Raw genomic sequence first — 14439 nt, forward strand, 5'->3', positions numbered from 1 at the left:
ACTACAGTCTCAGAATTCTCTTAGTTCTGGCTAGCCTGGCAAAAGAAGAAGGGAGGGAAAGGACCAGGAGCGAGGAATGCCACAGAAGGAAGGAACAGTTTTTCTCAAGATAATACTTGTTTTAGCAAAAGGGAAACAAAGCTCAAGGTAGAAATCATTGAAGGCAACACTGAGCGTCCCTGCCAGGCGCTTACATACCACAGAGCAGCTACTGACTGCCTAACCTGCTGGCCAAGAGCCGTCTTTCATGCAAGGGTCATCATGATGCTAGCTAGCTCACAGGTGCTCAACCAGTGCCAGGGAAGATGGATTACAAAAATGCCAAATGGGAGATGAGTAAAGGAAGTTATCTTTGCCAAGCCAGCCATAACTACTAATCAAGACGTGCTTGAGATAAAGGGGAAGATGTCTGGTGCAGGCATGTAACCTATGCTACTTGGGAAGCTGAAGTAAGAAGATTCCAGACTTAAGGTCTGCCTGGGCTTCAGAGGGAGTTCAAGGCCAGCCTGGGCCATTTAGTGAGGCCCTGCTTTATAATAAAAAGGATAAAGAGGGCTTAAAATGTAGCTTAGTGGTGATATTGGTCTAGCATGTGTGAGACCCTGGGTGGTTCCCCTAGTACTCCAAGTGAAAAAAGAAAAAGGAAGCATAAATAGGCTCTACTGCCTTTTGTTATATATCTTTGTTGTAATTCATATATTCATATATATATGAGTACATATATATATATGAGTATACATATATGTGAGTATATATACATGAATTATATATAATGTTTTAGAATGGGTGGATGGAAATAGATGAATGAAAGGATGAAGATAGACGATAGAGAGAGATGGATGGATGGATGATAATGCATGTGCTTGTGCTTTGAATATTTGACAAGTTTAATAAATACCAATAAAATGAATATTATCAGTTTTGAAATTTTGCTTAGCCCTGAAAGGGTAGAACAGTTTATTCTACAAAGTATTTACTTGTTTGTTTGTTTGTTTGTTTGTTTGTTTTCTTTCGTTCATTCATTCATTCGTTGTTTTTGAATCAGTCTCCCTTTAGCCCAAGCTGGCCTTCAACTTACTGTGTATCCTAAACCTATCCTCAAACTTGAGGTTGTCGTCCTGCCTTAGTCTTCCAAGTGCTGCGGTTCCACATGGTGCCATTGAGTTGAAGAAGCAGGAATGAGGTTACTTCTGTGCAGTGCTGTGGATTGGACCTTGTACCGTCTAGGCAAATAAATGCTCTACTTAGTTCATAGCTCCAGCCCAAGCTTCAGGGATTTACAAAAGTTCCTCTGTAAAGAAGTTATTTCTACCACCAACTATTCAATTTTGTCTGATTTTAAATTAAAGTTCAACTTTAACTTGAATATTTATCATTAGAGGAACTTGTTGATATGCCATGTGGAGAATCCATTTGAGAGGCTGGAGACATGACTTAGCAGTTAAGAGTGCTTGCTGCCTTTTCAGAGGACCTGAGTTCAGTTTCCAGCACCCATACCTGGCAGCTTACAACCGCATGTAGTTCCACCTGCAGCGGGGGATCCAGGACCCTCTTCTGGCCTCTGAGGGTGTTACTCTCATATGTACAAACCCACACTCAAACACACATAATGACATTAAAAATACATAAATAAATAGATAAGTAAAATTTTTTCAATATTAAACAAGAATTATAAACATGATTTTATATCCACAAAAAATGAATAAAGAGATAACTTAAGCTCACTGCCGTGCCATCATTAGTAGACCTTAGTCCAGTATGACTAATGACCGAAGAGGAGATTAATACATAGGCACATCTGCTGGAAGGACCATGAGTTGGTGAGGGAGAAGACAACGTTTACATCAAGAGACCGTGTAGTGACACAGAAAAGGGGAAGACTTGTGTCATGAGAAAGGACTACCTCGTATAATAGGAGGGCGTTTCATAGCTCCAGAGAAGATGACCAAATACAGTGAGAAGTCCACATCATGGCGTGGAAGAAGATGGACTATCAGCCCAGTAAAGAAACCAATGCTTCTGTCTCTGTGATCTTAAATTTCTAGACTTCATATCTGTAAAAGTGAATTCCTGTTGCTTAAACCACCTAAAAAGCCTTGTTGCTTCATCATAACAGTTTTGTCAAATTGACACATATGTGGTGACCTATTTAATGTAATACCTCTTATCTATCTGTTAGGTACTAGTAATAGTTAGTGATAAGTCAGACATTGTTTAAAAAGTTTCTGTCTTATTCAGAGAAAAAGACAATGTTGCAAATATGTGTAGTGACTGTCAACACAATGGTGAGCAAGCAGGAGAAGCAGGGATGTGTTAAGGAAGCAGCTAGAACCTACGGGTGAAGAATAGGAAGTAAGACCTGGAGAGGTGGCTGCTCTTCCAGAGGACCCGAGTTTGATTCCCAGCACCCATGTTAGATCTCTCACAGCTGTCTGTGGTTCTAGTGCTGGGGCAGGTAGGGGTTGGAGAGACTGTCCCACATTTGTAGCCTCCGTGGACACCTGTACTCATATGCACATACCCACACAGAGACACATATTATATGCACATAATTTAAAATCATAAAGATCCAAGAAAGGCGATAAGAGTGTCACAAAACTGGATATCAAGACCTTTTTCTAAAATCAGATTATATGAACACTACTGATAGGCCAATAGCCATATCTCACTGGTGCTTAAGATTTTCCAGGAGAGGCTGGGGTATAACTAGTGGTGGAATATATGTTTAGCATGAAACAGGTCCAACCCCCATGACTAAAATGAAACCAGTGCTAATGGTGGTAGCCCCAGTGCTGTGTACAAGACCTGCTATGTCTAATTTTTCACTTTCCCATCTGTAATATGTAAGGTTATGTCATCTCTGGTGGGTTCTGAGAAGATGAAATGTTGGCTATTCACACTAACTTTCCCACTGTTAAGCCCTTCCTCTGCAGCCCTCTACCATCAGGCTCCGCCCCTGGGCTACTCTGATGGCCAGGCCTGACCTCTCCAGGTGTGAGTGGCCAGGCTCGGCCCCTTAGGAGCTCCACTGGACAACTCCTCCCAGACTTCCCAAATGGTTGTAACAGCTCCTCCTCTCCTGGGTAGGAGAATGGCCAGGCCCCAGCCTACAGAAAAAAAAAGCAAACAAACAAACAAACAAAAAGCTACCAACCCCTGAGCTTACCCTAAGATCAACCACAAAATCCTTCTAATGCTGGGCCACTCTGGAAAGCTCTACTACTCCCAGCTTCCAAAGAGAATACACACACACACACACTCATTCATTCATTCATTCATTCCTGTCACCTGCTTGGCTTTCTCTGCCATCCTTCTGGGTTTTCCCTTCCCAGTAACAGCTTGCTTCTTTCTGAGGTTTGTTGTGTGCATGACTTTGTGGTATCGCTTGACTCCCCACTGCTAGGGTACTTTCTCATCCATGCTCTAACACTTAATTGTGAACAGTTAGCTTGTTCTGGCAGCAGCTCCATTAGTTTGTCATCAGAGAGTTTGCAGGTTTACTCTTCACGAGCCAGGCAGTTGCTTTGCCAGCTGTCCTCCCTGCCTTTGTCCTACAATTATTCCTAGAAGTCTGCGTAATAAAGGCTAAATTGCTTATTGTTTTCTCCTCACTAGAAATCTTGCTGTTTGGATGGAACTATTTGGCCTTAAAAAGCTTTTGCAGTCGGAAATTGGTGAGGAATGAGTGGGAGTGCAGGTAGTGAAAATATTTAAGACATCAAGTAAAATTTATAATTACTCAGCTTTGCCTAGCCAATTCTTGGAAGAGTAGACCCAACCTCAGAGGTCTCCAACTGCCCTATTGATGGGGGGGCAAACTGTTTAAACCAAGGTGCTGTCAGCCATTCCATCAAAACAGAGTGGAAACCACAAAGGCATGGGCTACGCTCAAAAAACAAGTGCATGGAAGGAAGCGCCAGACTTCTAATAGAGTGCTGTTGTTAGTGCTGCTGCTGCTGCTGCTGCTGCACGTGTGTTCTAAAGCACCTGAGGGTCTAGGGAAGTTAATTAAGACAGACTCAAGAGCACGATAGATGGGAAGAGATGTGGAGGGGCAAACACAGTCGAGTGGTAACTGCAGCAGTGATGACATACATAGTGTTCACAATCCAGTACCTTTAATGTTTCCGTGTGGCTGAACTTTATAATACTTAGGGAGAAGAACATACATTGAGTGTTTGGCCTTGAACAGAACAAGCAGGACACTCAACTCCTTGTTAGACCAGGGAACTGTAGAAAGTCAAAACCTTAGTTTCTCTTGTTAATGTAGGGATCACTGTCACCCACAGATCAAGGGCTGCAAGAGGATGCTGAACTGAAGATGGAATAAACACTATTGCATGTAGAGATGGGCTGAGCAGATCCAGGTGAAAGAAGAGGGGTGAAGGCCAGGTCTGGGCCAGTCGCCTCTTCTGCAGGGTTTAACAAGTTCATGGACTTAGTGACAGGCTGTGTAGAGCAGGAAGGCAGGGTGGGCGAGCCTGTCACTTTTTCTGAGTAGTCTCGTGAGAGGATCTGTTCTCTCTCATACTGTCTTTTGAATTAAATGAGATTAAGACAGTTGTATAGCCCTTGTTGATACTCATTATCTCTAACGAACATGAATTTATGGTCTTTCTTAGGTAAAAGAAGAACGTCCAGAAAAAGTACCAGATTTAAAATTACTGGTAGAGAAGAAATTTTTGGCTTTACAGGATAAGAACTCTGATGCCGACTTTAAAGAGAATGAAAAGTTCGTGCAGTTCAAGCAACAGCTGAGGGAGCTGAAGAAGCAATGTAAGTCAGCCGCTTCGCTCTGGCTTCTTGAGATGAGGGGCCTGACCTGTGAGCAGTGTCCGCTTCTCTGCTTGCTCCATCCTCTGCCTGAATGGCTTGTCTTGTTGCAGTTTCGTGTTTGTCTAATACTGATTCCAATTGCCTGTCTATTTCTGAAGCCAACAGTTTCCACAAAGTGTCTCACTGCTGGGGAGGGGACTTGGGAAAACAAAATAAAACTAAAAACCATTTTATTAAGATAACAATGGTAATTCTTTCAAAACGTAAACTGCTGTGCCAAGCTCTGAAGTACATTTGTTCCCATTTGCTGCTGTGGGGCAGCGTTGGTGAGGTTTCCTCGGGGATTCCTCCCAAATGCTTAAAAGTCCCTCTGATACTGTACCCTGGGTACTATAAGTTCCATGTGATTTTAAAATTGGCTTAAATGCTTGTTAACAGTTAGGGTTTTGACTTGAAAATGAGAGTGAGGAAAATAATTCATTTTACATACGCACACCCCTACCTTACAGAGTGTACCAGAAATAATATATCTTCTCCACAGTGAGGAAAATAATCCACTGTGTACACACACAGACACGGACGGACGGACAGACAGACAGATAGACAGACAGACACACACACACACACACACACACACACACACACACACACACACACACACAGTACCAGAAGTAGTAAACCTTCTCCATGTGGTCCTCAGAGCAATGTTAGTGAGTTAGATCTTTTTTTTTCTTGTCTAGGCAGCTGTTTAGTTGTATAGGGATTTGTTTGTTTGTTTGTTTTATTTGTTTTAGGATTGAGACACGATTGTTCCTTAAAGAATTGAAGAGGAAAGTGAATGACTTTTTTCCCTTTCAAACGTTAGCCTTCTTTCACACTTATGTGTACACTGACAGAGCAGGATGTTATGTGATGTAAATTCATTTTGTGTCTTTCTATGTACTTAGTGTAGAGATTCATGTTTTGAAGTTGGCTTTCTTTTGGTTTTTTTGGTTTTGTTTTTTTGTGGGTTTTTTTTTTTTTTTTTTTTTTTTTTTAGGTTTTTTGAGACAGGGTTTTCTCTGTGTAGCCCTTGCTGTCCTGGAACTCACTGTGCAGACAAGGCTGGCCTCTAATCCGCCTGCCTCTGCCTCCCAAGTGCTGGGATCAAAGGCGTGCGCCACCATGCCCGGCTGAAGTTGGCCTTCTTTTAAGTAAAGTATTTCTTTAAATTGGTGCTGAGATCTCAAAAATGACTGAGGAAGCTGCTTCACTTTTGTCTATTTTACAAATAACTTAAGTTTCACAATTTAGAATGTTTTGCAATCCTGATGAGACTATTGCTGTTCTGTAGATCTAAACAGTAAGCAGTTTCCCTCGATTTGGTTCTTGATTGAGCATTGTCACTATCACAATCTTTCTCAAATAATTTTATGCAGTTCCCCAGTAGAGCAGAATCCCCAGAAGAGAGAAAGTGGGGCTTTCAGGTTTTATGTCTGCCATAGCAGACATGTTTGTAACTTTAGTGCCCTTGAATTCAGTCTTACACATTATGACAGACCTAATGCCTCACCTCTTATTTTAAAGATATTTTATAATAAAACCGAGGAATAAATATATAAAAAGTATGTTTCTTCCTCCTTTGTTACTTATTCACAAAGTTATTGTTCCATAAAAGAAATTATAGGGAATTTTAGAATAAATGGTCTTGGGGAAATTTCTAATCAGAAGCATATAATGCAACCAAATTAATGTTTAAATTGTGATTATTACTTTTTTAATATGGGGAAAGAGAAAGAGAGAGGAGAGAGAAGAGAGATGTGCTTCCCCAAGTCCAGCCATATACATCATTTGGATAGTTAAATCTAATGACAAGTAAATTTATATTGAAAAGAACACTTCCTTATGTAAGAGTTCCCCATGCGTTGCAACACTGGGAATAACAGAAGTTTCCCTTTAATTTCCCCTGAAATGTTATTTTAAAAGGTCCTGATCTTAAATAGCAGAGCAAACAAAATATCAATACTCTTTTAAAGTGCTATATAAGATACTTTGTGGCGCTTGCAAAATGGAATTGTTAGCTTAGTGTTTTGAGTACTGCCAGTTACTTCTGTAGCATGTCTGATAGGTTTTGTTCTTTAGATTTCACTCTGCTGTGACGGTCCTGATGGAACAGGCTTGTGCAGTGGTTATGTGTCCAGATCCAAGGTACACTGTGACTTATTAAAGGGGCTAATGGATCCATCCGCTTTGAAATATGTTCTGGAGTTAAGGAGTTGTTGTAATTTGTAGTAATAATATTTGGTTTTTTTTTTAATTTGGAAAATATAAGTGAGAGGGAGACACATACACAAACACACACAGACAAAGTCCCTCATCTGTAGTTGCCTGTTTTGATGAAGTAAAAGCTATAGTGAGAACCCTGCAGGCATGATGACATGTACCTATAATCCCAGCACACAGGAGGTAGAGGCAGGAGGATCGCTGCCCCGTGAGGCCAGCTTGGACTACATAGTAAGTTCCAGGCTATCCAGGGCTATATGACAAGACTCTGTCTTAAAGATAAAAAATGACTGAAGTATGTATATAAAGGGTTGTTCTTTTATGTAAACAACCATAATATTTTCTCCATATTCCTCATGTGAGCTACAGTTGCAGGGAATTTAAGTTATCAAATCATAATTCAGTTAAAGAAATGTCAGGTAGTTCTTGAATGGGGTAAGGTCAAGGTGGGGGTGAAGGTGGTTGAGTCTGGTGGACAGTGTTCTCCACTGCACTCACAGTTGACCCTGCTAAGCAGCTGGTTCTCATGCCTTGTGATCCTGTGTCCCTTTAACATACTGAAAATAGACCTCTCAGGGTTCTAGGTCACATGGTGTGTGTGCCTTGTAGTATTTGTCCTATTAGAAACCAGAACTGAGGGTTAAAATAATAATAATCTATTTTAAAAACTATGCCCATTATGTGTTAAGTATAGATAACATTTGACATGAAATATTACTGTTCCCCAAACATAAGGAAAATGTACGGAGATTAGGTGGCATTGTTTCTTATTTTTGCAGTTCTCAACTTCTGGCCCAAAAAGTAGATGAGTCCTTTCTTGCTTTTGCATTGCTCTATAGCAATGCCTCGTTTTGGTTGAAGGGAAGTCTCATATGCTGGTATAGTAGTCACAATTTCAGACCACCAGAAATCCCCATTTTGAAAACACTAGATCTGGGCTGTCTATGGTACAAATTCAGCTTACAGCTTGGGAATAGTTTTTATAATATTAGGGGGAGGGTTCAATCATTGGTGGGATCAAAACAGGGAAAGATAACATGAAAATCTGCTTTGTATCTAGGTTGGTTAGAGCCCAGACGTGCTCACTAAGTTAAGTATGGTCTGTGGCAGCTTTCCCAGTGTCAATGCAGAACCCATGTTACATCACAAACCACTGGCCCACAGAACTTATAATATTTACTATCTGCTTCTTTACAGGAAAGGTTACTGATTCCTCATCTAAACTACATCCACAGATTCTTGGGGGTTTGTTTGTGTGTTTGGTTGGTAGGTTTTTTTTTTTTTAACTGTAGATTTGCCCATAAATACCATGCATTTAGTTTATATATACTCAGAACACTTTTAAATAGCTGTTCTATTTCATTTATGTAGTTGATACTCTTAAATGAATACAAATAAGAAACTTAGCACTTGGAAAAAACAATCTTATTATGTTTATTGTGTATTATGTAATGTGAGGAGAGTGAGAGCATTTTATCTTTATCTAGCTTGCTCATGTGTTCTGTCATCAATAGAGGCTCTGTGGACCAGAGTATTCAGAAACTCCCTGAGGTGGGGTCTAGGCTTAGCAGGAAAGAAGGTCTAATGTGAAAGAGTGGGAAAGAGGAGGCAGTGCAGGTGCTAGCATTTACCATCGCTAGACTAGAAACCGACTGGATGAGCTATGCTTGTTTAAGGGTAGCATTTCTCCAATGGTAGCATGCTTTATTTGCGTCTAATCTGTAGTCACAACATCAGATTCTTTGAAGACATTATTTTTATCCCTTGGACACCTACTCATTGTTGTGGTAAAAGCACCCGGCAGAAACAGCCTCAGGTAGGAAAGATTTATTAGGTTCACAGTTTCCGAGGTTGGAGTTCACACTGGTGCACATAGAAACCATGCCAGCAGCAGCCTATGGAGAAGGTGTTCACTTATTGCCTGATAGGGAGGTGCATGGCAGGAAAGGCCGCAGACAAAATACACCTCCAGATCTGACCCTGGTGACCTACTTCTTCAAGCTAGGTCCGACCTCCTGAGGTTTCAAGAACCTCACAAAAAGTTGAGATAAAAGTGTTCAACACATGAGCCTTTGGGGAAATTTCATAACTAATCCATAATGCTTGTATACTAGAGAAAATTATATCTACCCCAGTTTATTTCTTAGCATTGCACCCAGATTAAATGAGATGCTGGATCCTTGCAAACTCTCCAACTTATTATTGAAGGAGCCCAGTATAGGGCACAGCAGAAAGTATCCAATCTTAACAGCCAGAACTAAAGCTCCACCCCAGCCCTGACACAGTTCTTCTTCTTCTTTTTTTATTAATTTACTTTTTACACTCCGTATTCCATTCCCTGCCCCCTCATCCACCCTCCAACTGCTCCACATCCCACACCTCCTCTCCACCCCCCTGTCTCCAGATGTGTGCCCCCACCCCCCACCCCACCTGACCTCTAAACTCCCTGGAGCCTCCAGTCTCTTGAGGGTTAGGTGCATCACCTCTGAATGAACACAGACCCGGAAGTCCTCTACTGTATGTGTGTTGGGGGCCTCATATCAGCTGGTGTATGCTGCCTTGTTGGTGGTCCAGTGTTTGAGAGTTCTCGGGGGTTCAGATTAATTGAGACTGCTGGTCCTCCTACAGGATCGCCCTTCTTCTCATCTTCTTTCAGCCTTCCCTAATTCAACAACAAGGGTCAGCTGTTTCTGTCCATTGGTTGGGTGCAAATATCTGCATCTGACTCTTTTCAGCTGTTTGTTGGGTCTTTGGAGGGGAGTCATGATAGGTCCCTTTTTGTGAGCGGTCCATAGCCTGAGTAATAGTGTCAGGCCTTGGGACCTTCCCTTGAGCTGGACCCCACTTTGGGCCTGTCGCTGGACCTTCTTTTCCTCAGACTCCTCTCCATTATCCTGCAGTTCTTTCAGACAGGAACAAATTATGGGTCAGAGATGTGACTGTGTTATGGCAACCCCATCCCTCACTTGATGCTCTGTCTTCCTGCTGGAGGTTGGCTCTATAAGTTCCCTCTCCTTACAGTCGGACATTTCCTCTAAGGTCCCTCCCTTTGATTCCTGAGAGTCCCTCACCTCCCAGGTATGGTGGATTCTGGAGGGTCCCCACAACCTCCTATTTCCTGAGGTTGACTGTTTCCATGATTTCTGCTGACCCTCAGGACTTCAGTCCTTTTCCCTCACCCAGTACCAGATCAGGTTCCCCTTCCCTCACCCCACCCCACCGTGCCCCAGCCACTTTCCCTCCCAGGTCCTTCCCTCTCTGCTTGTGGTTGGCTTCTTCTCTCTTCCAAGTGGGACTGAGGTGTCCTCACTTGGGCACTTCAGCTTGTTGACCTTTTTGAGTTCTGTGGACTGTATCTTGGGTATTCTGTACCTTTTTTTGGGGGGGGGGGGGCTAACATCCACTTATTAGTGAGTATATACCATGCACATCTTTTGGGTCTGAGTTACTTCACTCAGGAAGGTATTTTCTTTTTTGTTTTGTTTTGTTTGTTTTTTCAAGCAGGATTTCTCTATGTAGTCCTGGATGTCCTGGAACTCACTCTGTAGACCAGGCTGGCCTCAAACTCAGAAATCTGCCTGCCTCTGCCTCCTAAGTGCTGGGATTAAAGGCGTGTACCACCACACTTGGCAGGATGATATTTTCTAGTTCCATCCATTTGCCTGCAAAAGTCAGGATGTCCTCTTTCTTAATAGCTGAGTAGTATTCTATTGTATAAATGAACCACATTTTCTGTATCCATTCTTCTGTCGTGGAACCTCTAGGTTGTTTCCAGCTTCTGGCTATCACAAATAAGGCTGCTATGAACATAATGGAACAGGTGCCCCTGTGGCGTGGTGAGGCATCTTTTGGGTATATTCTCCAAGAGTGGTATAGCTGGGTCTTCAGATAAATCTATTTCCAATTTTCTGAGGAAAAATTGTTTGATTTCCAGAGTAGTTGTACCAGTTTGCAATCCCACCAGAAATGGAGGAGTGTTCCTCTTTCTCCACATCCTCTCCAACATGTGTTGTCACCTGAGGTTTTGATCTTAGCCATTGTGATTAGTGTAAGGTGGAATCTCAGAGTCGTTTTGATTTGCATTTCCCTGATCACTAAGGACTTTGAACATTTCTTTAGGTGCTTCTCAGCCATTTGAGATTCCTCAGTTGAGAATTCTCGGTTTAGTTCTGTACCCCATTTTTTGATTGGGTTGTTTGGTTTGTTTGGTGATTAATTTGTTGAGTTCTTTATAATTTGGATATTAGCCCTCTATTGGATGTGGGGTTAATGAAGTTTTTTTTTTTTTTTTCCCAATCTGTCTTCTTGACTCTGTCCTTTGCCATACTGAAGCTTTCAAGTTTCATGAGGTTCCATTTATCAATTATTGATAGTAGGGCATGAGCCATTGGAGTTCTGTTTAGGTAATTTCCCCCTGTGCCAATGAGTTCAAGGCTTTTTGCCACTTTCTCTTCTATTAGATTCAGTGTATCTGGTTTTATGTTGAGGTCCTTGATCCACTTGGATTTGAGCTTTGTACAAGGTGACAAATATGGTCTATTTTCATTCCTACATACAGACAGCCAGTTAGACCAGCACCATTTATTGAAGATGCTTTCTTTTTTCCATTGTATATTTTGGTGTCTTTGTCAAAGATCAAGTGACAAAGTTTGTGTGGTAAGTGTGTGGTTTTATTTCTGGGTCTTCAATTCTATTCCATTAATCAATGTGTCTGTCTCTGTACCAATACCATGCAGATTTTATCACTATTGCTCTATCGTAAAGTTTGACGTCAGGGATGGTGATTCCCCCAGCTGTTCTTTTATTGTAAGAATTGTTTTCGATATTCTAGGTTTTTTTGCCTTTCCAGATGAATTTGAGAATTGCTATTTTCATGACTTTGAAGAATTGTGTTGGGATTTTGATGGGGATTGCATTGAATCTATAGATTACCTTTGGTAGGATGGCCATTTTTACTATGCTAATTCTGCCAATCCATGAGCATGGGAGATCTCTCCATTTTCTGAGATCTTCTTCAATGTCTTTCTTGAGAGACTTGAAGTTATTGTTGTACAGGACTTTAACTTGTTTGGTTAGTTACCCCCAAGATATTTTATATTATTTATGGCTATTGTGAAGGGAGTTTTTCCCTAATTTCTTTCTCAGCCTGTTTATCCTTTGTATAAAGGAAGGCTACTGATTTATTTGAGTTAATTTTATATCCAGCCACTTTGCTGAAGTTGTTTATCATCTGGAGAAGTTCTCTGGTAGAATTTTTGGAGTTGCTCATGTATACTATCATATCATCTGCAAATAGTGATACCTTTATTTGTTCTTTACCAATTTATCCCCTTGATCGCTTTTTGTTGTCTTATTGTTCTAGCTAACACTTAGAGTACTATATTGAATAAATATGGGGAGAGTGGGCATCCTTGTCATGTCCCCGATTTCAGTGGGATTGCTTCAAGTATGTCTCCATTTAATTTGATATTGACTGTTGGTTTGCAGTAAATTGCTTTTATTATGTTTAGGTATTGGCCTTGAATTTCTGATCTCTCCAATACTTTTAACGTGAAGGGGTGTTGTATTTTGTCAAATGCTTTTTCTGCATCTCGGGAAATGATCATGAGACTTTTTCTTTGAGTTTGTTTACATAGTGAATTACATTAATGTATTTTCATATATTAAACCAACCTTGCATCCCTGGGATAAGCCTACTTGATGGTGGTGAATGATGGTTTTAATGTGTTCTTGGATTCGGTTTGCAAGAATTTTATTGAGTATTTTTGCATCGATATTCGTAAGCAAGATTGTTCTGAAGTTCTCTTTTTTGTTGGGTCATTGTGTGGTTTAGGTATCAGAGTAATTGTGGCTTCATAGAACAAGTTAGGTAGTGTTCCTTCTGTTCTATTTTATGGAATTGTTTGAGGAAAATTTGTATCAGGTCTTCCTTGAAGGTCTGGTAGAATTCTGCACTAAATCCATCTGACCCTGGGCTCTTTTTGGTTGGAAGGTTTTTAATGATTTCTTCTATTTCCTTGTGTGAGATGGGCCTGTTTTGATTTAACTTTGGTATGTGGTATTTGTCTAGAAAACCATCCATTTCATCTAGATTTTCCAGTTTTGTTGCATATAGACTTTTATAGTAGGATCTGATGGTTTTTTGAATTTCCTCCATTTCTGTTGTCATGTCTCCCTTTTCATTTCTGATTTTATTAATTTGGATACTGCCTCTTGGCCCTTCAGTTAGTTTGGCTAGGAGTTTATCTATCTTGTTTATCTATCTTCTCTCAAAGAAGCAGCTTTTGGTTTTGCTGATTCTTTGCCTTGTTTTCTTTGTTTCTGTTTGGTTGATTTCTGCCCCGAGTTTGACTATTTCCTGCCTTCTACTCCTCTTGGGTGAGTTTGCTTCTTTTTGTTCTAGAGCTCTTAGGTGTGCTGTTAAGTTGTTAATGTACGATCTCTACAGTTTCTTTACCAGGGCACTAAGTGCTATAACCTTTCCTCTTAGCACTGCTTTCATTGTGTCCCATAAGTTTGAGTATGATGTGTCAACATTTTTGTTAAATTCCAGGAAGTCTTTAATTTCTTTATGTCTTTCCTGACCAAGATGTCATTGAGTAGAGAACTGTTCAGTTTCAATGTGTATGTGGGCTTATCTGTAGTTTTTGCTGTTATTGAAGACCAGCCTTAGGCCTTGGTGATCTGATAGAATGCATGATATTATTTCAATCTTCTTGTATCTGTTGAGGGTTGTTTACATGGTCAGTTTTGGAGAAGGTACCATGAGGTGCTGAGAAGGTGTTGTCGTCATAGTCGTCGTCGTCGTCTTCTTCTTCTCCTTCTCCCTCTCCCTCTTCCTCTTCCTCTTCATCTTCTTTCATTTTTTTAGGGTGAAATGTTCTGTAGATATCTGTTAAATCCATTTGATTCATAATCTCTCTTAGTTTCACTGTGTCTCTGTTTAGTTTATGTCTCAATGACCTGTCCATTGGTGGCTGAAATCTCCCACTATTATTGTGTGGGGTTCAATGTGAGTTTTGAGTTTTAGTAAAGCTTCTTTTATGAATTTGGATACTCTTGCATTTGGGGCATATATGTTCAGAATTGAGGCTTTCTCTTGGTGGAATTTCCCCTTGATAAACACGAAGTATCCTTCATCATACTTGATAATTTTTGGTTGAAAGTCTATTTTATTGGATATTAGAATGGCAACTCCTGCTTGTTTTCCTGGAACCATTTGCTTGGAAGACCTTTTTCCATCCTTTTACTCAGAGATAGTGCTTGTCTATGTTTTTGAGGTGTGTTTCTTGTATGCAGCAAAATGCTGGATCTTGTTTGCATATCCAGTCTGTTAGCTTATGTCTTTTTATAGGTGAGTTGAGTCCATTAGTATTGAGAGATATTAAGGAGAGACGACTG

At 40.7% G+C, this 14439-nt stretch overlaps 1 protein-coding gene across 6 annotated transcripts in view; it reads left to right on the top strand.

Annotated features, from left to right (window-relative positions):
- Nucleotides 1–14439, top strand: part of Nsmce2 (NSE2/MMS21 homolog, SMC5-SMC6 complex SUMO ligase) — a 227492-nt gene that overhangs the window by 76493 nt on the left and 136560 nt on the right. For all 6 annotated transcript variants that reach the window (NM_026746.3, NM_001164604.1, XM_017316737.2 and 3 more), the window contains exon 4: nucleotides 4623–4776. In NM_026746.3, the coding sequence (NP_081022.2) occupies nucleotides 4623–4776 (154 nt within the window). The remainder of the gene's footprint in view (nucleotides 1–4622; nucleotides 4777–14439) is intronic.

Source organism: Mus musculus, chromosome 15 (assembly GCF_000001635.26).
Source record: "Mus musculus strain C57BL/6J chromosome 15, GRCm38.p6 C57BL/6J".
Classification (NCBI taxonomy): domain Eukaryota; kingdom Metazoa; phylum Chordata; class Mammalia; order Rodentia; family Muridae; genus Mus; species Mus musculus.